Source organism: Nannobrachium achirus (assembly GCF_963921795.1).
Source record: "Nannobrachium achirus genome assembly, chromosome: 15".
NCBI lineage: Eukaryota > Metazoa > Chordata > Actinopteri > Myctophiformes > Myctophidae > Nannobrachium > Nannobrachium achirus.
Window position 1 is genome coordinate 40,505,208 of NC_137822.1, and position 25,591 is coordinate 40,530,798.

Here is a 25,591-nt window from a genome sequence, read left to right on the forward strand (position 1 = left end):
GTCGCATTCCTAAGACAATAATTTGATTACAATAAAGTTACCCCCATTGATTCCAATTCCAAAAAACTCAAATCTCATCATTTTGGGGGTGAACTACTCCTTTAATGTTGATTATCGATATCCTTATGCATACTGCTTATCGATCTGGGTCCTAATTTTGTACCACTATACTTTAACTGCCTTGTTTTATTTCTTTACTTCAATTAATTACCCTTAAAAATCAATTGGAAGCTAATTTTGCGTTAAAATGCAGATTATACAGCCACACAAGAATTACCGACACCTACCGAGTGTACCCTAATTGTTGCTCTGCATTTGTCACAATTCCATAAATGTTTAGGCCTTGAATTTTAAAAATGTGATCTCTGATGTCAAGAACTTGCACAAATGTTGCTCTTTATTTTGACAGTTCGGTCGAACTTCATCAGGACAGACAATACAGGGCACAATAACCACCAAACCAAACCAATAACCACCAAAACAAACCAATAACCACCAAAACAAACAAGTAGGTCGGGAGTGGCTTATTGTCGGTAGTAGCCGGTAACACACAGGAGTCTGTCCCCGTTACAATGCTCTAGACCCCTGGGAGATGGAGTCTATCACCGTTACAATGCTCTAGACCCCTGGGAGATGGAGTCTATCCCCGTTACAATTCTCTAGACCCCTGGGAGATGGAGTCTGTCCCCGTTACAATTCTCTAGACCCCTGGGAGATGGAGTCTGTCCCCGTTACAATGCTCTAGACCCCTGGGAGATGGAGTCTGTCCTGTTACAATGCTCTAGACCCCTGGGAGATGGAGTCTGTCCCCGTTACAATGCTCTAGAACCCTGGGAGATGGAGTCTATCACCGTTACAATGCTCTAGACCCCTGGGAGATGGAGTCTATCCCCGTTACAATTATCTAGACCCCTGGGAGATGGAGTCTGTCCTGATCCAAGATAGCGCCGCCCATGGCTGCTGTGGTGTCTACGTAAAAATGTAGTATGCCAAAGCAAATTCCTATGTGTATTACACAATGGTTAATAAAGAAATCTGAATCTGAATCTGATACAATGCTCTAGACCCCTGGGAGATGGAGTCTGTCCTGTTACAATGCTCTAGACCCCTGGGAGATGGAGTCTGTACTGTTACAATGCTCTAGACCCCTGGGAGATGGAGTCTGTCCTGTTACAATGCTCTAGACCCCTGGGAGATGGAGTCTGTCCTGTTACAATGCTCTAGACTCCTGGGAGATGGAGTCTGTCCTGTTACAATGCTCTAGACCCCTGGGAGATGGAGTCTGTCCTGTTACAATGCTCTAGACCCCTGGGAGATGGAGTCTGTCCTGTTACAATGCTCTAGACCCCTGGGAGATGGAGTCTGTCCTGTTACAATGCTCTAGACCCCTGGGAGATGGAGTCTGTCCTGTTACAATGCTCTACACCCCTGGGAGATGGCTTGCTGAGGTGGAGCGCCACACCCAGAGACGTGCTGGGCCCCTGATTCAGCCCGGAAAAAAAGAGTTGCAGAGGCCCTCATTGCGTGCTATAGACTCTATAGCGATGCTGCTACTCAAAGATTTTGCCATATCAGTGACAAGCCAGTGGGCCAATTACATGAGTTATATTTCGTCGTTGTCGGGTGGAAACCTTGTACGTCCAAAACCGTTTGTTTTGTATTTATCATTTTAAAAATGATTTAAACGAGTGAAAACAGCCGATCTACAAGCACACAATGCCTCGCACCGCAAGGCGTTGTGTGCTTGTAGATCTGCTGTTTTCACTACTTTTGTGTGACAGCTTTTTATGATGAAGCAGGGCTTTGCTTTGCGAAAAAATTTACAAATTTGAAACTTGGAGATACAAGGTTTCTGCCCGACAGTGACGATTTATTTTGTTGGCCGCCCAGCCCCCAAAATGGAACGAAGGCCGTCATTTTATTTTAATTTTTTTCCTAATGGCTGGGCCTGGACCGGCCGGGAATGAACCGGCCGTTCGAGAGTTGTCCCGCTTTTCCCAATGGCCAGCACGTCCCTGGCCACACCTACCATCAGCTCCCAGTACTTGCCGCACCCAAGCCATGCCACTCATACGCTGAGTTGGCGGTGCCCGGGATTGAACCCATGACCCTGTGGCACAAAGGTGAGAGCTCTACCGACTGAGCTACGCGGACAAACCAATAACCACCAAATGAATCCAATAACCAACAAACCAAAACAATAACCACCAAACCAAAACAATAACCACCAAACCAAACCAATAACCACCAAACCAAACCAAACCAATAACTAGAGGTGGGATGTTTGCGAAAAAGTCAGCTCTTTGAAATGATCGATGGGATCCGGTTCGCAGTATAGGGAGCCGTTCCTTTTTTTGATGAGGGGGAGTAAATTCTTTACTTAAGTAAAAGTATCAATACTGCAATGCAGAAATACTCTGTTAAGTAAAAGTCTGGAATTCAAAATGTATGTTGAGTAAAAGTACAAAGGTATTGGTATCAAAATGTGCTTAAAGTACCAATAGTAATAAGTACTCAACTACTCATTATGCAGAAAGTAGAATGTCCCATTTCAAGCAGATCTACAAGCTCACAATGTGTCGCAACGCGACGCATTGTGAGCTTGTAGAGCGGCTATTTTCTAATGGCAGAAATGCATATATGGCCGAAATGTATATAGGGTCGAAGTGATTTGTAATTATAATCAAGTAAGTAACTGGTAACTAAAATGAGACAGTCTTTTGAACGGCTCTTTGAAAGGAACGGATCCCAGAGATCCGGGCTCACTTCAACGAGCCATAAATCCCATCTCTACCAATAACCACCAAACATTTTTAGGCTACACCCACATTGTGTGGGTCAACAGATCAATCAGCCTATTGGTGTGTGATCATCACACACCCCAAAGACACTCCCATCACCATCATATTAGACCCACTGCCACTTAAAAAAAAACAAGAGTGTTTGCAATCCCATTCCCAAAATACACCACTTTTCTTTCTGGGTATAGCATCACTAATTAGTGCTCTGAATGACAGAGGAAGTGGTCTGTTTAAGGCATCCGACCAGGTCTTCCATGCCTATAAAGACAAAGGAGAAGGCATTAGTGGACCCAGTAGTAGTCTAATAATAAACTAGAAATACTAAAAAACACCCCCAATGTGAAGTGAGCGGTGGTCATAACGTCTTCAGACTAGGATTTGAGTCTTGGATGTACAGGCTATGCTACACACATACGTTTTACTATGGCAAAACGCTGAGGAAAAAGGCTACAGACACACCTAGCCACTCTAAGGAGTGGTTTACCACCGCTCAAAAATACTGTTCCAACAAGGAACAGTGTGGGCTCGCTCGTGACTATATTCTGCAGCGTGCTAACTGTCATGTGAAGCTCAACCAATACTCCAGCTAACACCACTCCCAGATGTTTTTTTCCGCCAATTTCCAATTGCACCTCATTGGCTAAGGGCCCTGCCTTTGTACTGTCGGGGCGGAACTTGATAGATAATAAATAAATAATGAAGATAACAAGTGTTCTCGCCTTTCAGGCGAGCCCACAATTATAACATAATAATGTATCTTAAACCATGAATACGTAGGATAGGCATTCATAAGCTTTTTTAGCTTCAGCCTATTCCTTTTGATCACCTTAAACAGTGATTATGCTTTTGTGGATGTATGACTTGTATAAATGGATGCTTGCTACTGTGAGCTGATCAAATAAACCTAGGAATACTGTTCCAACGAGGAACAGTGTGGGCTCGCTCGCAACTATATTCTGCAGCGTGCTAACTGTCATGTGAAGCTCAACCAATACTCCAGCTGACACCACTCCGCACCTCAATGGATCAATCACGGAGGCCGCGCCCCCACCTCTCCGCCTAGACCTCCGACCAGAATCACAGCCGCACCATTCACTTGAATGGACAAACAGCGGATTTTACACATTAAATATTAATTCCGTTTTGGACCCAGAGCTTCGAAATCTCGTCCAATCCGTCAAAACGGCCTGGATATGCATTGGAAAAAATATGTAGACCTTTAAACTTTTAAAACAATACGACAAAGGAATATATAAGGACGCAACAGCAGAATGAGGAAATCGCCTGTCTGCTGGACCTACAGAGCCGTTTTCACTTTTCACTGATTTGTTTAGAGGCTATTACTCTCCATTACACAAACAACCAACCAGAATAAACTGCTTCAAATGTAGGCTACATGTTTCTTATCATGCCGATTGCTTTTAAATCTATTAACATTTGATATCTCTGGCGTGAAATGTTCGCAATTCCTGACAAGTTTAGCTGCCGAGCCGCAGAGGGAGAGGCAAGGGTGTCGCACCAAATTCTGGGCCCTGGGTACAAGGATTCGCTGTGGGCCCACATGAATGTTCTTCATCGTGGGATTTCAAAAATAGCAAATCTACAAGCTCGCAGCGCGGCACTCGGTGCCACACTATGAGCTTGTATATCTGCTATTTTTCAATCGATAAAGTCTCAAATAATTAAGGCCATTCCACCTTGGGCCCTGGTAAGTCAGTCCCACTTTCCCCCCCCTTGTGACGCCCCTACCCACAGCCTGCAGTCGAAAGCAGAGTTGAAATACAACACTTCGCGTCGCTACCCCTGTTCATTCAGACATTCACAGACGTACATTACATATCAGTTGCTATTTAACATAACAAATAAGGTGTTTGTAGTCCTGGGTTATTGTCGTTTAGGCCAATACAGTCCATTCATATTTAAATTGGTTTGAAACGGCTTTCTGTGGTCCAGTCGAGCCCACAATGATTACTTGTGCCAGCAGAGCACACTAGTAGGGTGATTCAGAGTGCTGTCTGTATGTGGCACCAATTAGCCAATGAGGGAGCCGTGTTGGCAGCCAATTAGCCAATGTGGGAGCAGCGGTCTCTGTGACGTCACTCGCCACCAACCAACAAGTGTGACCTGATATAAAGTCGTATTTGCATAGACATAAAAAAGGTAGACGCCTCCTTCGGCTCTGGGGCGTCCGTCTTGGAGGATAGGCAATTTTTAGGGCAATTCTGAAGCACGCTTCCGCGTGTGTCACAGAATGGGGACGCTCGGTTGAATTGAAGTCCCAGAAACACATGCACTGCGATTGGCCCAGTAGTCACTTTGAGTGGCAGTGTGCTTTTGGCACTTTCTGCACTTCTGCCTATCCAGTTTGACGGGTCGATGAACAATGAATTGCAGCGGCGGAGGAGGTATCTAGCTTTTTATATCTGTGGTACTTGCAGGGTTCCCACACATCTTTACCAAAACTTTTCCAGAATATTTAACCAGATCTCCAGGACTATATAACAATAATTCAGGTCAATAACGAGTCGCTTACTCCTATGCGCAATGCCCAAAGACAGGTAGTGTATGCTAGTGGTTCTTCTCAACCTTTTCACCGGTCCGGCACTCTGACGAGCACTAAGAGTTGAGGAATTTTGTATAACACGGTTTTATTGTGAAAGTAGCCGATCTACATGTTCAAACGAGCATGTAGATCTGCTATTTTCACAATTTCTGCCTCTAATATTTGACAATTTGGCCAATGTTGAATTTTTCATTTCAGAGGTATTAACAAAATCAATAACCAAAGACAATGCATAGCTATTTTTTCCAGAACTTCCAAGACCGTTGATCAATTCCAAAACTTTTCCTGTACTGGAAAAATATTTTCCTAATTTCAAAATATTTCCAATATTTTCATGACCGTGGGAACCCTGTGTCTGTATGTATGTGGTGGCTGACATTAGCCAATGAGGCAGGGCCACATACAGACAGCACTACTTGCGTGCTCTGCTCATCACACTTGTCATTGACAAGAGTAGGGCATTCACCAAATATTCGAATATTCGAATATCAAAATCACTAAAAAAATATATTCGCTTATTTTTTTATTGTTTTCTCTTTGAAAAATATATAGTTTATAAAGCTTGGCTAGATAGGAAGTCATAAGAATGAGTTGTCAATGCCCCTGGTGGATGAATTTGTTAATGCTCTATACCAGGGGTTCTCAAACCTTTTTAGGCCATGACCCCCAAAATAAACATATTTGAACTGGGGACCCCCACCCTGACAAGCACTTGGAATTGTAGGTATTAAAGTGACTCGGTTCCACAGATAAATATTGTGAAAATAGCAGATCTACATGCTCACAACGCCTCGCAACACGAGGCGTTGTGAGCATGTAGATCGGCTATTTTCACAATGTTTGCCTCTTGCTTAGGAGCTATAGTCAACTTTTTCTTGAAAAACGGATGCTAAAATAAAAATAATGTTTCGAAAATATTTTATAAAAAAATAAGCTTCATATATGTGTTTCTATTCAAAAATGACCACAAAAAGCGTAAAATAATGATAAAATAATCATTTTGGCCGTTGTCAGACCGACACTTTGTACAAGAGTGCACACTATGGGTGCAAGTTGGCACATCGACAAAGTGCAGTTCTAGTTGTTATCGTGCCCTGTGTTGTCCGTCCTAACGACCGAAACGTCAAAATAAAGTGCCACATGTGTTGCAATTTCTTGACAGTGTGCAGGTCCTCTTATTTGATTTCATTATCAGAGATCCAATGTTAAAACACTAAGATTAAAATAACAATATAGCATTAAAACAAAGCCACAGCCAGGGAGCTTAGAAAAAGAGCCATGCAAAGCGTTTTGTCTGTTTTCCCTCAAACCGCTGCTCATTGGTCTGGACCAGGGGCATAGTTCCGCCAATTTAAAATGATTCCAATACAGAACTAAAACCTCCTATGGTTGGCCGCTAGTTGCGCTGTTTTCCCCCCCGGCTGATCGCAAAAAGAATTGTTCTCCATTGGACCCCATTCATTTTCCCCTTTCGTTTTCTAACCTTAGTTAACATTTTCATAAATACTTTATGGTTCCTATCGCTAGTAAAAAAATGCCTTTCAATCACCATGATATGCGTTTTGTGAAAATACGGTTCCGGTTAAAATTGATGATAAAGTTGTGGGGGGCGTGGCCAACTAAGCTGATACCAGCCGGCTGTGTTCTTCTTCGTGTGCTTTATTTCGGGAGGCTCCGACCACATTCTCCCAAGTATCCTTGCGGTTGCACGTGACCGTTGGCAGCCAATAGCATCCTCTGGTGCTTTTACAATCTATGATGGCGACACCCATGCCAAGGACCCAAAATGCGTCATTTGCGCTGCATAGAAACCAATGGCTTCGCTTTGTCCATATATTTTACAGTCTATGGTCTGGACGGGCGGAGCAGACCCGGTCACAGAATTCCATAGGTCACCACATTCGGCTACACTCCCAAAAACTTGTCACCACCCTCTCTATGGCAGTAGAGGGGGGGGGGGGGGTACTTTTTCATGTCAAGGACCCCCAAATGAATATGTATTTGGTTGCGGACCCCCGTGTGAAAATATTACGTGCCAAGGACTCTTGTTACAACGTTTCAAAGAAAGATATTCAAAATCTTTGAATATATATCCGGCATTTGATGAGATGCAACCTTGGACGCAAAACTTGGAATATCGTCGGATACGATTTTGTCATTATGTCAGCCATAACAGAATTCAATCTCCATTTTTTTGTAGACCAGTGTTTCTCAACCACTGTGCCTGGGGACCTCTGGTGTGCCCCTGAGAAGGGTCAAGTGTGCCCCTTGAAACTGCTTGAAAGCCAGTATTGTATTTATCATTTTAAGAATTATTTAAACTACTGAAAACAGCCGATCTACAAGCACACAACGCCTCGCACCGCGAGGCGTTGTGTGCTTGTAGATCGGCTGTTTTCATTACTTTTGTGCGACAGCCTTGTGATGAAGCAGGGCTTTACTTTGCGAAGAAACGTACACATTTGAAACTTGGAGATGCAAGGTTTCTTCCCGCCAGTGACGATATTTCCACCCCCGTATTATGTTGGTGTGCCCATGGATTCTTCCCATGCAGAAAAAAGGTTGAGAAACACTGGTGTAGACTTTTTGTAAATTATGAAATGCAGATGTGTCACAAAAATGTTACACTTGAGAGCGTAAAATGAAACCAAACGGACCCATGTGGTCCTCTCGAGAGTTAAAAGACCTATAAGGGTCCATTTGGTTACCAACTCTCCATCAATTAGCTGGGGACCACCTGGGACCCCCCTCAAGGACCACTGGTTGAAAACTACAGTATTACATGATCATCCAGACTCACCTTCATCATCATCTCTTTCTGCTGGCCCCGAGTTGGACTCAGTGTTCTCTGGATCATCTGTGGAAGAGAGATAAAAGATTATGTCAGGATGTTCCTAGGCCTGTCACAATTATTAGATAATCACCTAATAAATGATTTGAGATAAGCACAATTATTTTACACATGATCATCATAATCCTCCACTGGTCGAAGCTGCTCGCTGCAACATGGCACTGTGTGCCTTTGCATTGTGCCTGTTGGGTAAACGCACCTTAAAAGGAGTTCACCCCCAAAAGATACAAGCCATGGACATGGGGTATTTTTGTACCTTGTTGAGCCATGACCATGGGGTATTTTTTATACCTTGTTCCTGTGAGCCATGGTTCATGTGAGCCAGGGACATGGGGTGTTTTTGTACCTTGTTGGTGTGTACCATGGGCATGGGGTATATTTTTGTACCTTCCTGGGGGTATTTTTGTACCTTGTTGAGTCATGGACATGGGGTATCTTTGTACCTTGTTGAGTCATGGACATGGGGTATTTTTCTACCTTGTTGAGTGTGTGCCATGTGCATGGAGTATTTTTGTACCTTGTTCATGTGAGCCAGGGGTGGGCAACTTTGATGATGGAGAGGGCCTCTACATTTTCACACTCACTCCAGAGGGCCACAATGCATATACATAGCAAAAATAGCCGATCGTTTTGAGCTTGTAGATCGGCTATTTTTGAATTTGAATCCTGAAAAGTAACTTTTTTTTCTTTCTTTTGTTTTAAAATTGCAAATGCATTTATATGTTCTTATGTTAACTTTATGAACTTAAATACAAATACATTGGGCATAAAAAATACAATAACATTTCAATACTAGTCATTTAGCTACTAATATAGACTGAAGTAATTAAACCCGGTCATTTTTTCCATGTTTGGAATTGTAACAGCTGAAATCAATAATATATCAGTACTCCAATATCAACCTGTGGGCCGCATAAAGTGAAGGTGGGGGCCGCATGTGGCGCCCGGGCCGCCAGTTGCCCATGTATGATGTGAGCCATGGACATGGGGTACATTTTTGTACCTCGTTCATGTGAGCCATGGACATGTGGTACATGTGTGTACCTTGTTCCTGTGATCCATGGTTCATGTGGGCCATGTGCATGGCGTTCTCGGGGCTGACGGGGATGGGGACGCTGGCCTCAGCAGGGATGTGACTAAACAGCTCCTTGCTGCCAGGGTCCATGCAGGTCATGTAGGGAGTGCTGTGTTGGCTGTCCATGTAGTACATCATGTAGAAGTTACACATCTCATCCCCCGCCGTACCTCTGAAAGACACACACACATAAATACACTGTCCATGTAGTACATCATGTAGAAGTTACACATCTCATCCCCCGCCGTACCTCTAAAAACACACAGTCGACAAACAGAGTTTCGTACATTACACCCAGTACCTGCTGTATTTTTTTTGCATAATACATCTCCTCTGGTTCTTGCACTTTATTCCCTATGGGCGCGTATGCATCGCTTTTCCGAGGTCCCATTGTTTCAAGGGACTCCCTTTTTTGCAGGTCTTTCAGTCCGAGTGTATCAAAAAAGCACCTCGTTAAGGCAGCGGATCGATGCTTGTGATTGGCCGCGCGGAGGTGCCGAAGATTTACTATTTTGGTTCGACCTCCCGTTGGTCCGACCACCTAAACCCTAACCTCAGTAAAACTAACGCTGGTGAATGCTAACCTGGTGAAATGCTAACCTGCCGACGCTGAGGTCGTTTCCACCTTAGTCTTGCCTATTCCACAATCTCTGAATGCTATATAGTCTGGAACTACACCTCCTGCACGGCGAGTAATGGAAACTGGCATTTTCGTTCAAGAAGATATATTTTAAAATGTCATTTCTGCTAAGCAGCAAGCTAAATATGCTTAGGTGATTTATATTTATATTAGGATAAATGTGCGCGATGTGAGACGGAAACTGAAGTGAGGAGGAGGCTTCACTTGTGCTTTAACTGGGTACTCATCGTTCTTCTTACGTTATTCCAGACTGTATGACGGGAGCATTTGCAAATCGCAGAGTCAACAGTCTGGCCACGCGAGACTATCTCCACCTTAACCGAGGTGTTTTTTTTATACACTCGGACTGAAAGACCTGCAAAAAAGGGAAACCGGTGTTTCGAGGTCCCATTAGTCTGAGGCTAACCTGCCGATGCTGGTGAACCCTAACCTGCCGAGGCTGGTCAACGCTAACCTGCCGATGCTGGTGAACCCTAACCTGCCGAGGCTGGTCAACGCTAACCTGCCGATGCTGGTGAACCCTAACCTGCCGAGGCTGGTCAACGCTAACCTGCCGATGCTGGTGAACCCTAACCTGCCGAGGCTGGTCAACGCTAACCTGCCGAGGCTGGTCAACGCTAACCTGCCGAGGCTGGTCAACGCTAACCTGCCGAGGCTGGTCAACGCTAACCTGCCGAGGCTGGTCAACGCTAACCTGCCGACGCTGGTCAACGCTAACCTGCCAACACTGGTGAATGCTAACCTGGTGAATGCTAACCCTAAGCCCTAACCCAGGGGTCGGCAATTAATTTTTTTCTAAACTTGAGATGGGGGGCCAGAACATATAATGAAAGGCTAATTTAAGAAATTCATAGTTAAACAATGTTACTGGAACTCCAAGACAGACTGCCTTACAAGATATATAAGCATCTGTGATAAAAAGAAAATAATATATCTGTGGAAAAACGAGCGGTTTTCCCCCCTTTCTATTTGCAAATATTGATGGACTGATGTAGTGAAGCCTTTAATAATTGTAATGATTAGCCTACATACTTTTATGTTAATAATTATTATTTCCTTCTTCTCTGCTGCCAGTCGTAGGCTACAACATCACATAAATATAATCATGAATCATGATTCATGCACATCTCACAATTCTGTGCAGCACGTTGTGAGTTTGTAGATTCAATATACTGTGCGCAAGTTGCGCAACACCGCTGCACGTTGACAAATTGGTCGTTATAGTGAAGTGATCGCAGCTGCTTGGCAGAAAGAAGAAAGACTGCTAGAACGCTAAACATCAGCCTTATCTGCTTCAAATAGGCAAGCTAGAGAATGAACCAAAAGCATAAAGAAGAGGAAACAAGTGGAAAGGGGCGTTTATAGAGGAATATGGACAGAAAATGTATGCGCTGTTTATCCTACCTGGACTCGTCAATGCAAAGCCCCTTTAGAAGCGCAACAGCTTTGCTGTGACATTGTTGGCTGCTTGAAAGGAAATCATTTTAGACAGCACCAAGAAGATGAAGCATGGATGGCACCTCCAAAGTTAGATTCCACGCACTCTGACCACAGGTAAAAGCTCACAGCAGCAGCAAGCAGCAGCACCGCCACTCAGTCAATTTCAATTCAATTCAAAGGAGCTTCAGTCACTACTGTGCACACGGCTGCTGCGCTGCTCCCTCTGCCTATTCACTCGGCATGATTATGTTGAATATTAAAAGCATGTGGGAATGCGTTCTCTGTTTGGACATTATAGCTACGATAGCGTATGTGGGACTGTCAGTCCAGTATCGTATAACAAATAAAATAATAATAAATAAATAATAAATAATAATAAAAATAAAAACATAATTCTCAAAATAATCTGGGGGGCCAGAAATAATTTCCAAGGGGCCAGTTTTGGCCCGCGGGCCGCCTATTGCCTACCCCTGCCCTAACTGGACTACTGGGACCCCTAAACAAGGGGACTTCGGAATATCGAGATTTTGCTATATTCCCGATCCCAATGCCTTACTCACTGTTTGCAGAGAAAGACAAATTAACACTCGCACACTGAGGGCTCCAATGTGACAGATGAATTGGTGTTCCAGGTCTAAATGGGTTAAGCCATTCAGGCCTGTCACATTTGAACCACATTTGAAAAAAAGAGCAGAAATACAAGCAGCGCAGCACCAAGTGCCACGCTGTGAGCTTGTAGATCTGCTGGCAATTGTTCTGCCCCAGGATAATGGATTTTGATTATCGCGATAATAGCGTAAATCACAAGTTCTTTGGTCACAATAATCGTGATATGACATTTTCATATCGTCCCATCAGAACTCATCGTCAGAACTCACCCGATGTAGGTGTTCTGGGTGCGGCCCTCTCCTGTGAACATACAGCGTGCTGCTATGATGTCTCCGCTCTTCACCTCCACGCCCTTCTGGGCTGCATAGAACGCCTGCAGTGGACAAGACACACAATTAACGACGTGTATGTATGTACGGCTGGATCAATTAGATTCTGTCTGTCTGTCTGTCGGTCTATCTAATCTGTCTAATGATGGGACCGACAGATAGACTACAGCATAGTCTCTCTGTAGGGCAAAAACCATGAAGGCTACTAGCCAACCGGGAGTTGCTTGGACAGAGTGGCTGAGTGTTTTAACATGAATCTGTAGGCCTAGGCGAATTGTGGCTCTCATGTGAATCGTAAATTATGCATAAGCGCTTTTATCCAAGGCGCTTTACATAGATTGTGCATTACATTCACCCATTACATTCACCCATCGACACACACACACACACACACACACACACACACACACACACACACACACAGATGGCGGAGGAAACCATGCAAGGCACCAATCTGCTCATCGGGTAGGGCTGTCACAATTATTACATAATCGTCATAATCGTGAATGTTGAAAAATCTCAGAAATAGTGGAAATAGCAGATCTACAAGCTCACAACGCGTCGCATCGCGACGCGTTGTGAGCTTGTAGATCGGCTATTTCCACTATCAAAGTTATTTTTTAAAGTAGTAAGTTGTCAAATATGTCAGTAATTTCTTTGTATATTTAGGTTATGTGTCATATCTACCATGTACAACTTCAAAGCCTAAAAGCCAAAACAGAAATGTAATCGTCAACGACAAAAACACAATTAAATCGTTAATCGCCAATTATTTGAGTGACAATTAATCGTCATGTAAAATGTCATATCGTGACAGCCCTATCATCGGGAACAACTAGTCTTGCTCCAGGCAGCAGCGTGGCCAGGATTTACCATCTGGCTAGGCCTGGCACAATGTGGGTGGGCACTGATGTGAGCTTGTACATCGGCTATATTTAAATAGCGAACATTTATAGGGACATATTTAACTCATTGAATGCCCTTTTCAAGATGGCCGCCAAGTACCAGGATGCCACGTTCCTAAATTTCTAGTGCACGGATCAATTTTTAGTGCACGGATCGTGCACGCCCATGCACCATATATGCACCATATGTGTAGTACTTTTTAACAGCTTTCAAACAAAAAAATCCGCTTGGAAATCCGTTCAGGCATTCATGAGATAGAAGCCTTCAAAGTCAGACAAAACAAACACTGCCACCTTCCTAAATTTCTAGTGCACGGATCAATTTTTAGTGCACGGATCGTGCACGCCCATGCCTAGATCATGCACCATATGTGTAGTACTTTTTAACAGCTTTCAAACAAAAAAATCCGCTTGGAAATCCGTTCAGGCATTCATGAGATAGAAGCCTTCAAAGTCAGACAAAACAGCCATTTTTTACATTTTGAAAGATGTGTTTGTTATGGGGCTAAACATGCAATTTCGCAATTGCGATCATGCCTAATACATTTGAGGCATTTTTAGAATTTTTTTTATTTTTTAATTTTTTTTTATTTTTTTTCAAAATGGCTTCCAACTCGGGAAACTCGGGCTGTGGCAGCCTGGGAGTACTGTAATAACTCGTGAAACTCGTGCCTTGGCAGTCAATGAGTTAAAGGGACATACTGTAATACAGTCATTTGCCAAGCAATATGGAGACGTTTTAATTGAAAAAATCGCTTCATAATTGACTAAACTATGATCAAAGCAAACCGTGGTGTCTTTCTTTGCTTCCTAGATAGCCGCGCATCGCCGCGCCGGGCCACCCCAAATAATAACGGACTTCGGAAACTTCCCACTGGACTTCAAGCAACACTGACTTCAGAAGGTTGACATTTCTCTATTATAAATCCTCGTTTTGAGTGGTCTCATGTAATATTGTAATGTCTTTTGAAATATGGACTTTTGATATTCATGCCATAACAATTGAAAGTTTTAACAAAAAGAGGTTTGGAATAATTCACTGAATGTCCAATGTATCTAGAATATATGAAAGTTTCAAGAAAATGTACTTTACACAATATTCAAAATTTTCGAGAAGGATCTGTATGCACGTTCATATTCAGTACCCATTTAGAACGGGTACACATTATTGTGTATCATTATTTTGTCCTTTAACTATTGAAAAACAGCAGATATACAAGCTCACAGCGCGGCACCGAGTGCCGCGCTGCAAGCTTGTAGATCTGCTATTTTTGAAAAATCGTGAAAATTTGAATTTTGACCCGATTCTATAAGTGTCTTTTGAATCCTTCTAAGGTTTTTTTGAAAAATTTACACAATATTCAAATTTTTCGAGAAGGATCTGTATGCACGTTCATATTTCCATGACATACCTGTGGTAGCAGTGGAGACTGTCGCCCGATGAGAGTCCACTTCCCATCTCGAACCCTGTAGCCACTCACCACTTTACCTGCGACAAAAAGCACATATTACTTACCACTGACTGTTCTTGTTACAAAAATACTCTTACAGTCACATACCACTACTTGTATGTAAGCCTTGGCGGGCCATGTGGCCCATAGGTGCAGGAGTCCATGTACAAGTACATCCCCTGGACATGATGCTAGTATGTTGGCGTCGCAGGGACTCAATCCAATCCAACCCTTGATGCTGAGTGACAAGCAGGGAGGCCAGTTGGCTCTCAAAGTCCAGATTGGGGGACCCTTGGGAGGCAGTTCCAGAGGGTTCCCAGAGCAAAATTATTAGGAACCAAATGGATACTTAAAGCTCTGTAACTCTGAGAGTGTACAAATGGAACCAAATGGACCCTTACAGGTCTGTAACTCTGAGTGTACAAATGGAACCAAATGGACCCTTACAGGTCTGTAACTCTGAGAGTGTACAAATGGAAGCAAATGGACCCTTACAGCTTTGTAACTCAGAGTGTACAAATGGAACCAAATGGGCCCTTACAGGTCTGTAACTCTGAGAGTGTACAAATGGAAGCAAATGGACCCTTACAGCTCTGTAACTCAGAGTGTACAAATGGAACCAAATGGGCCCTTACAGGTCTGTAACTCTGAGTGTACAAATTGAACCAAAAGGACCCTTACAGCTCTGTAACTCTGAGAGTTTACAAATGGAACCAAAAGGACCCTTACAGGTCTGTAACTCTGAGAGTGTACAAATGGAACCAAAAGGACCCTTACAGGTCTGTAACTCTCAGAGTATACGAATGAAACCCAATGGGCCCTTTATGGGTCTGTTAACTCTGAGAGTGTACAAATGGATCCAAATAAAGTTTGAGAACCACTGATTTCAGTGATTTGTAGACCCCATGTCTACATTAGTTGATAGGAAACGAACCTAGCGTGTGTGTGTGTGGATGTGTACATTAGTTGATAGAAGACTAACCTAGCGTGTGTGTGTGTGTGTGTGTGTGTGTACATTAGTTGATAGGAAACTAACCTAGCGTGTGTGTGTGGGTCCTGAAGGCAAACGGGTAGATGGGATAGTAGTCATACTGGCAGGCCACGTCTGCATTGGTCACTGTGGAGGAGAAGACAACATTCACTGTTACTGTTAGTGTACTGCATGTCAGGAGAAGAGATTTACACATAAGTTATGGAAGTTGAACACGATATAAAATAAACTATGAATGAAGAATAATGTTTATTATCTTTGCCCTAAAGTGCAGCTATATTATAACGTGGGCATAATTTGTCAAATTAACCACTGTCAAACTGGCATCCGTATTGTGGGCCTGTCGGTAGGTATATAAGAGGTAGGGCATTCACGAATAGTGATTTTTTAGTATTCGAATTATTCAACCTCAAAGTATTCGAATAGTCGAATATTCTGCAGGAAATATATATATATATACAGTATTTTTTTTTTCATCCAATAAAAACGAGCAATTTTCGGTCTAGTAGTGACACTTGCATTAGCTAGCTCTTCCTCCATCAGGACATCGAGTTTGCTGGCTGGCCGATGTTTTTCACACTGGTAATTAGTTCCGGAAGACGAAATATGACGCATGACATCAGTATAGAGCATTAATAAATTCAGACCAGCGTCATTGACAACTCATTCTTATGACTTCCTATTTAGCCAAGCTGTATAAACCATGAAGAAATATTTAAGAAAAAAATCTAATTAAAAAAATAAGCGAATATTCGACTTCGGTGAACAACGTCGAATAGTGACTTTGATATTCGAGTAGTTGAATATTCGAATATTCTGTGAATGCCCTAATAAGAGGATCTTTTTGGTGAAAATGCTTCAATAATTGGGCTTACGTAATGCTCTTACAGATATCTGGGCGATGTGCAGTCACCTTTGAAATCACTAACTAGATAGAATGAATATGAAGACATGAATGTGTCTTAACCCATTTAGGCCTAGAACTATTGAATGCTTTAACCAGTGAAAAATAGCAGATATACAAGCTCACAGCGCGGCACCGAGTGCCGCGCTGCGAGCTTGTAGATCTGCTATTTTTGAAAAAGTCGTGAAAATGTGTGCAAATCTTTGAATATATGTATTTTTTAAGCAAACGTTTGTAACTCAATTTTTTTCTTCTGGGTGGTCCCTGGAACTAAATATTTTGAGATGCGGGTCCGTGGCCAAATAAATATCAGTTTGGGGGTCCTTCACATGAAAAGGTTTGTGAACCACTGACATAGTAGTCTCTCAAGAACAGACCAACTGAGCTCCAGTTAAGTGAAAAGGACCTTTTCTTTGACGATGGCTATAGCCAGATTGCTGACATAGAAACATAGGTTTTTCAAAAAAACCTTAGAAGGATTCAAAAGACACTTATAGAATCGGGTCAAAATTCAAATTTTCACGATTTATCAAAAATAGCAGATCTACAAGCTCGCAGCGCGGCACTCGGTGCCGCGCTGTGAGCTTGTATATCTGCTGTTTTTCAATAGTTAAAGGACAAAATAATGATACACAATAATGTGTACCCCGTTCTAAATGGGCAATGAATATGAACACATGAATGTAGCTTCATAAAGAGTATGAAGTCATACATACCTTTCTTTCCTGGAGGAATAACGGTGTCTCCAGACATCATCAGATACATGCCAGCGATGAACGGCTGCCTGGAATAAACACACACATATTAGATCTACACCAGTAAGGCTCCCTAATCGGGAGATAAGCGACCGTAGGTCACTTATCTCCACAAATAGGGCAAAAATGTGTTTTGCCAAAATCTTCCTGATCCATGTTGATGACATGAGTGTAGACATACTGTGTAGTGATTTTCGTGATTTTAGGGCGAAAATTGTAGGAGCAGTGTCCAAAAATGTGTTTTGCAAGAATCGGCCTCATGGTGGCGCTAGAAGAGGGCCATGTGAGAAATGAGGGGTGGGGTCTCCGCGCCGGCAAGGCGGACGAATAGGTACCGGCCCCGGCTGTCCCGGTCGCTCCTAGCCGGAGTTACGGCATTTTATGTGAGCTGCAGTGTAGGGGGTCCTCCACTGGGGGCGCCACCACTTTTGCATCCGTTCTGGAGCACCAGGAGTCGGTGGTCCCCGGGAATTCCCCGTGAGCAGCCCTGTTGGGGTGGTCATTTGGTCATGTTTGCGCATTTGGTCATTTTTTACATCTGGGGGTCCCCCAGGGACCTGGGGGTCCCTGGAGCCCCGGGGGTCCTTGGAGGTTGTAGTTTGGCAGCCAAGGAACGTGTGTGCAAAATTTGGCATGGATCGGGGCAACGGTTGCGGAGATATAAGCAGGGAAAAAGTGTGACGTGTGAGGTGTGACAGACAGACTGACGGACGGACTGACTGACGGACTCACTCACAGTTTGTGCAGGTTTTGATAGTAAATGCGACCTACGGTCGCAACAACAACGTGTTCAGAAAGTGGCGAAGGATTACTTAGTATGGTTATAAACTTTTTTTTCTTTTCTTTTTTTGCATTCAATTTGTTGTTTCATTGCCAACATTTAAACAATCACCAGGCCAGTGATGTGTGTGTGTGTGTGTGTGTGTGTGTGTGTGTGTGTGTGTGTGTGTGTGTGTGTGTGTGTGTGTGTGTGTGTGCGCGCGCGCGCGTGCGTGCGTGCATGCGTGCGCACGTGCGTGTACTGACTGAACTGGTTTGGGTTTTCCCAGAGAAATTAGCATGTTTCAACTGACATTAGATAATTATATCACACATGATACTTACGGCTTAGTGGTCATTGTTAAGGAGATTCCTGAACAGTCTTTATGCCCATCTGCACACAGGAGACATTTATTTAATGACAGACAGTTTTAGATTTGGTGATATGGTGATAATTATCGTTGAGATGATAAAATGTCTCCACGATATGCCTTTTCAGAGGTATCGTATGTATCGTGGAATAGTTGTCTGGCTAGTACGCAGGACTAGCCCATACCAAACACAGTGCAAAAAAATACAATTTTGACAGACTCCCTCCCAGCTATTTAAAATCAATATTATATATATACCGATATATATATATATATATATATATATATATATATGTATTTTTAATGATTATTATTGATTAAATCGGTTAGTTTGACCGACTGTTGCAGCACTGTAATAAATTGATTTATATCACATTGCTGTTGACGGTAAAGAGTGTGTGTGTGTGAGAGTCTCTCACCTCTGAAGGCGTGGACGTCAGCATAGTGGATCTGCAGCACAAAGTACGAGATGCGTGTGTTCCCTCCCACCCTGAAGCCCACGTCTGTGGACGAAGCACAGGTCAGGGGTCACTGAGGTGGAACAGTATCACAAACAGCCGCCCAGGGGCAAACAGACGCCCGGGTGCAAACAGACGCCCAGGGGCAAACAGACGCCCCGGGGGGCAAACAGACGCCCGGGTGCAAACAGACGCCCGGGTGCAAACAGACGCCCGGGGGCAAACAGACGCCCGGGGGCAAACAGACGCCCAGGGGCAAACAGACGCCCAGGGGCAAACAGCCACCAGGCACCAAATACCCACCGGAGGTCTGACATCGTTTTGCGCATCACACGGCAGTCATTCAAATGGACGTAAATAAGTATAGCAAATAGCCGCCTTGGTTCTTTTTAGTCTGGGAATACTTCACTTTTCGGGGTTGTAACCGGTCTGGAGCGGAAACCACAACACGTCATGTTGTAGTACTCAAAGGACTACAATTTGGCGGAAAGATCAAACCGGATTCAGTTTTAACCCAAAATATATCCCCTGCGCTCAAGGACATACTTTTAGGGCCTACCTAATAAACTCCTTGATGCGGAGTAGTTTTGCTTTTGAAAAATTAGTTTGGTATTATATGCATCTTTTAGTTCAACTGTTAGCAACTAGTAAGACTACACAAGGCTACTCGAGCATTTTAATAGGGATTAGGGAAACAAACGGGGGAACCAAATCAAAGCGACGCCGCTTCCTCTAGTGGTTTCCGCGCTTTAGGCGGAAACCAAACGGCCTGTTGTGAACGAACACCAGGCTTTCCCAAAGAAAGCCTGGTAGGCGAGGTTAGGTTCTTTTAAACGCCCCAGGACAAAAATCCACCTAAACAATTTGCCCTCCTGGCCCCCAAACTGTGGAATAAACTCCGTCGAACTACAGACTCGCTTCCGCCGTGGACTGAGGACGCACCTCTTCAGACTCCACCTAAACCCATAGCACTACTGTAACACTCCCCCTTCCCTCAATGACCGTACATCAATCTAGATAGCATTTTTAGGTTTTAGAGTTTTCTTTTACTGATAAGGTGCGTGGTCTACCTATGTTATCGTTTTTTCTAGATTGATATTCCTATGCATTTGTTATATTGTTGTTGATGTACTGACGTATTATCTTACTTATTATAGTGATGTTTATTACCTGCTTATTGTAAGTCACTTTGGATTAAAAGCGTCCGCTAAATGCCAAAACTGTAAAATGTAAACTGTAAAATGTAAAGGCCGGGGGTTCAAATCAATTTAGCAAATTAAATGCCTGGGCTGCTATTTGGAAAAATACGGTACTCTGATTGTGGACTTCCCAAACCATTCAGGCTTTCATCAGACACAAAGTAGACTCTTGTTTTTGATGGGGACATTGACAGTCAAGGCCACCCACCTTTGGGTAACTTGGTGGGCGGTGCGTTGCGTCCCCAGGCGTACATGATGGCTGCCTGGTCCTCACAGGTAGACCTCGCCCCACAATCCCTGCAACACACGCAAGATTAGTGTAGCTTTACTTTTTTTTTTTTTGTTCCTTGCATGCTTTCCTTCACCGTCGGTGTGTGAATGTGTGTGTGTGAATGTGTGTGTGTGTGAACTGTGAATGTGTGTGAATTTCGCTCTCTTTCCCTGTTTTTTAAAAGAACCCAAACGTACCAGTATCCGGTGTAGGCGGCAGGTTTTTGGCAGCCGAACAGAAGCATGTGATGAGCTGTGTCCATGCTGGCGTGAGGCACAAAATCCACTGTAGATTCACAAAACAACAAGCACAGCGTTATACAGTACATATATACTAAATATCATCATGGATAATATATATAGATATATATATATATATATATATATATATATATATATATATATATATATATATATATATATATATATACACACATCATAAACACAAACTAAACCAGTAAGACTCCCTAATCGGGAGATAAGCGACCGCCGCGTCGCATACACAAACCTTAGAAGGCAGTCGTAGCCAATCACGAGGGAATATGGGAAATGGGACAGATCCATGTTGATGACATGACTTTAGAGATAATGAGTAATCTGTAGGGGCAGTGTCCAAAAATGTGTTTTGACTGATGGTGGCGTAAGAGAGGGCCATGTGGGAAATCAGGGGCGGAGGTTGTGATTTGCCATCCAAGGAGTGTGTGTGCAAAATTTGGCATTGAAACATATCATTGCAATCGCACACTAACCAGAGGGTCTTCAACAGGGGGTCCTCAGAGTTACTACAGGGCCAACTCTTTGTGTGATAGGTGAATTATTTTTACATTAACCACTTGAACGCTTAGCATCCCTATTCTGAGCAGAACTTTAGCCAATTAGCAGATCTACAGGCAGCGCAAGGCGTTGTGAGCTTGTAGATCTGCTATTTTCGGCAAAGAGGTTTGGTGTAGAGGGGAAAAGGGCAGACAAAATACAAGTTTACTAAATATTGACAGTTTAAGTCGTTCAATATCCGAGTGGTGGTCCCTGCTTCATCTCACTCTCAGCTAGGGGGTCCTTGGGCCGTTGAAGACCCCTGCCATAAAAACATCACAACGCCTCGCAACGCGAACCACTGATTTAGAGGACGTTTGTCGAATGGTCCACAGGTTTTAATGGGTTTTAAATACTGGATATAACTACTCACCAATATAGGATTCTCTGCTGGCAGGTACAGGAACCACTGTGCACAAATAGGTGTCCGACTGAAAAACAACAAAACAAATATTAATCATTTCTCAATCCACAACCCAGATCCCCTTCATACGCCACACAATGCAGGAGGAAGCAACAGACAATGATGGCATTGGCAATTTGAAGTGCTTTCCCAGTTCCACTTCCAACCACAAGGGGGCACCAACGTATCTGAAATGACCATTAGACGATACAATCCAGTGTTTTCCAACTTTCTCATGGACTCAAATTATGAATAATAATGATTAAAATAAAGCTTTGATGAAAAATACAGAATTATGATGATTGGTGTATTGGTCGAGGTAAGAGGAGCCTCCTGTTGTGCCTTCTCAAACAGTCTCATATACAAGGACCCCCAAATTCATTTCTATACAGCTGCAGACCCACATCTTAAAACAGGGACCCCCAGAAGAGATAGAAGATTTGTGTTGTTGTTGTTTTTTTTTACGACAAGAAATCTGCTACAAGGGCTGAGATATAAACATAAAAGAAATAAAGCAAAATCAAAAGTGTGTGTGGGGGGGAATTGTTTTTGGTTATCGAGATGTAATATCTCTCTGCATTTCCTCACCACTGCCCAGATACATGACATAGCGCACACACAAGCTTCCTAGTTCCTACTAGTTAGATGCCTGTGTGTTATTATTACACGTGACTGCACACAAGCTCTCAGGTCTGCGTACACATCCATCATGTTGCAGTTGGCATTTGATAACAGGCCTGTCTATCTATGTAACGCCATGGGATTTGTACAACAGTATGTTTGCGTCATGTCCTTGAGAAGAGATGGCTTACAGACTGTCAGCACTTACAGTATAATATGTTGTACAACACCAGAGGGAGCTCCACTGATCTCGTTTCCCCCATAGACCAGGGGTCTTCAACGTTTTCAGGTCAAGGACCCCTTAGCTGAGAGAGAGATGAAGCAGGGACCCCCAGATTCATCGTTTGACAGCACAATCATCAGTGTATTTTGGATTCATGTCAATTTGTGTGTTCAGATATTTAACCACTTGAACCTTCAACATTTAATAAACTTGACCTTTCACTCTGTACTTAGTCTGCTCTTTTTCCCCTCTCCAACAAACCTCTTTGCTGAAAATAGCCGATCTACAAGCTCACAACGCCTCGCAGCGCGAGGCGTTGTGAGCTTGTAGATCTGTTATTTTTGGCTAAAGTTCTCAGAATATGGACGTTAGGGTTCAAGTGGTTAATACAAAAAAGGAGAAAAAAAGTTTCTATCAAACAAAGATTTGAAGGACCCCCTGCAGTAACTCTGAGGATCACCTAGTGCAGGGGTTTTCAAAGTGGGTGACGGGGCACCCTGGGGTGCCGCGACGGCAGTCCAGGGGTGCCGCAAGATCATTTCATAATATTTGGAATTTTTTTGTATCATTTTAAACTTGAAGTACAAAGTTCAGTCAGTTCTAACCAAAATGGCTATTATCTCAACATTTTCCTCGCAACATAATCACAAAAATATCCTCACTGTCGTGCAGAAACCTTGTATCTCCAAGTTTCAAATGTGTACGTCTTTTCGCAAAGCAAAGCCCTGCCATGCGAGGCGTTGTGTGCTTGTAGATCTGCTGTTTTCACTAGTCTAGTACATTTTATAGATGATAAATACAAAACGAACAGTTTTGGACATACAAGGTTTCCACCCGACAACGACGATATGCTATAAATGTAAGGTGCTGGGAGTAAAAATTATAATGTAGGGGTGCCTTGGATTAAAAAGAATATTTATGGGGTGCCCTGAGACAAAAAAGTTTGGGAACCCCTGCCCTAGGGGTCCCGGACCCCCTGTTGAAGTCCCCTGCCATAGATTGTAAAAACGGCGGCGGGAAGCCATTGGTTTCTTTCTATGCTGCGCAAATTAAGCTTTTTTTGGCCGTCGTATGGGTGACGCCATTATTGTAGAAATCAACGTTCATTGGTAGAAATTATACCGTCTCGAATGCTATTGGCTGCCAACGGTCACACGCAACCGCAGGGATACAAGGGACATTGTCTTGAGCTTGCTGAAAATAAAGCACAAAAAGAATCATCACAAGCCTATGATCACAAGCCCCTCCTACAGCATACCCTGCTATAACATCAAATATACCATAAATTGGACCATATTTCCACCATCATGGTGATTGAAACAAGGCTTTAAACTAGCGACAGGAACCATAAAGTATTTATGACAATGTTTATTAAGGTAAGAAAATCAAATGTAAACGTTCGGGGGAATAGAATGAAATCCTATGGAGAACATGTTGCTTCTGCTGCCAGAACAGCGCAACTAGCGGCCAATCATAGGAACTTTTAGTTCTGTGTTGCTTAATTTTAAATAGGGACAACTACACGTCTGGTTTCCCCCCAGATTTGGCACAAGCATGGGGATGAATCCATTCTACTTTTATGCCGCTAGTACTACCAGCCATCAAAAAGTGTGACTGCCTACCCTCCTTCAAAACTGCAATGAAAGAGCACCTGGAATTTACAACTCAACCTAGACAAGTCTTCTATGGGGCTTTTAAGCCGTGACATCATTTTGTAGGCAGAGGAGAACTCTGCCCCCAGAGCATTTTCTGTCCCTCGCTATTTCAACAGATCCGGGACAAGAATAACGACTAAAGTATAATTCTAACACTTTCCTTTCAACAACGAAGAGAAGAAAAATGTGTAAATAGTAAAAATAGTAAAAAGATTCACGGAAACTGGGGGCAGAAATTCTCCTCTGCCTACAAAATGATGTCTTTTCAGATTCAGATTCAGATTCAGATTCCTTTATTTACCATTGTGTAGAACACATAGGAATTTGTTTTGCCAACAACAAGTGTGCATTCATTCAGTCCACTTCTTTCACATATATCATGCGAACAACAACACAAAACACTGTGCAAGAAATAAATAAATATATGATATAAGGTAAAGAACCGTAGTGTTCAGTCCAATAGTGCAACATTGTCACATTATAGTCCTTTTTCTGGTATCCCTAGGGGGCAGGGGAAAAAGGGAAACCAGCGTCCGTGAGCAGCCTGGCGGCTGAGGGGAAAAAACTGCGTTTGTATCGCTCTGTCTTGGCCCCCTTCTCCCAGAGGGGAGCAGGGTGAGGAGGCTGTGGCCAGGGTGGGAGGGGAGGGTGGGAGGGGTCATACTTAACAGCCCCATAGCTTGCCAAAATAAACAGTTTTAAAAGTTTTAAGTTTAGTAAAACTATGCCTAAACCAATACCTTATTCCAAAACGTAACCTCAATAAATGTAAATGGTGCGTTTGTATAGCGCCTTACATTCAAACACCGACTGCAGGGGAAACCATGCAAGTCACCAACCTGCTCACTGAGAGCAACTAGGGGGTTCAGAGTCTTGCTCAAGGACTCTTCAATACTAACTCTGGGTGAGGATCGAACTGGGAACCCTTCGGGAACCCTCTGTGTTCTAATGGCGGTTTCTCTACCCCTGAGCCACTGCCGCCCCATAGTAAAACCATGCTTAAACCTAATAACCTTATTCGTAAATCTTAACCTCAGTATAATGAAATACAAGAACTGCTGGGGGTTTTGGGGTCGAGTGCTTTCAGGTTACTGCTACAACAACTAAAAGCGCTGTGTGTGTGTGTGTGTGTGCGTGGTGTGTGCGTGCGTGCGTGAGCTTTTCACACGGTGCAAGAATCTCCAAAAATGTGGTTAAAATGTGATGTAGCCGTGAGGTGTCCAAACAGGTCTGTGTTGACTCTGTCAGTGTGGATTCTGGTGCTGATCAAACAAAGACCACAAACTCAGCTCTCATTTCCTCAAGGCTTCTGCCCTCATTTAGCACCAGCCTTACCTAAACACACAGAGACATCTAAAAAAATCTGGATATTGTGTAAAAGTTAATTTCTTTTAAGTTTACTATAAAAAACTGCACATCTTGTCTGCGCATCTCTGTCTGTCTGTACATCATGCCTGACACTGTGGTTCTATGGGTTTGTCGCTCTGACATCATGCTCTGATGTC

General features: G+C 43.3%; 1 protein-coding gene across 2 annotated transcripts in view; it reads right to left on the reverse strand.

Annotated features, from left to right (window-relative positions):
* The window catches only part of pam (peptidylglycine alpha-amidating monooxygenase), a 67,896-nt gene that overhangs the window by 17,473 nt on the left and 24,832 nt on the right, over positions 1-25,591 (reverse strand). For both annotated transcript variants that reach the window (XM_080743830.1, XM_080743829.1), the window contains exons 4-14: positions 21,558-21,615; positions 20,570-20,657; positions 20,310-20,398; positions 18,864-18,947; positions 18,419-18,467; positions 17,276-17,343; positions 15,701-15,781; positions 14,626-14,702; positions 12,249-12,352; positions 9,260-9,462; positions 8,165-8,221 (exon numbers count right to left, since the gene is read on the reverse strand). In XM_080743830.1, the coding sequence (XP_080599956.1) occupies positions 8,165-8,221; positions 9,260-9,462; positions 12,249-12,352; positions 14,626-14,702; positions 15,701-15,781; positions 17,276-17,343; positions 18,419-18,467; positions 18,864-18,947; positions 20,310-20,398; positions 20,570-20,657; positions 21,558-21,615 (958 nt within the window). The remainder of the gene's footprint in view (positions 1-8,164; positions 8,222-9,259; positions 9,463-12,248; positions 12,353-14,625; positions 14,703-15,700; positions 15,782-17,275; positions 17,344-18,418; positions 18,468-18,863; positions 18,948-20,309; positions 20,399-20,569; positions 20,658-21,557; positions 21,616-25,591) is intronic.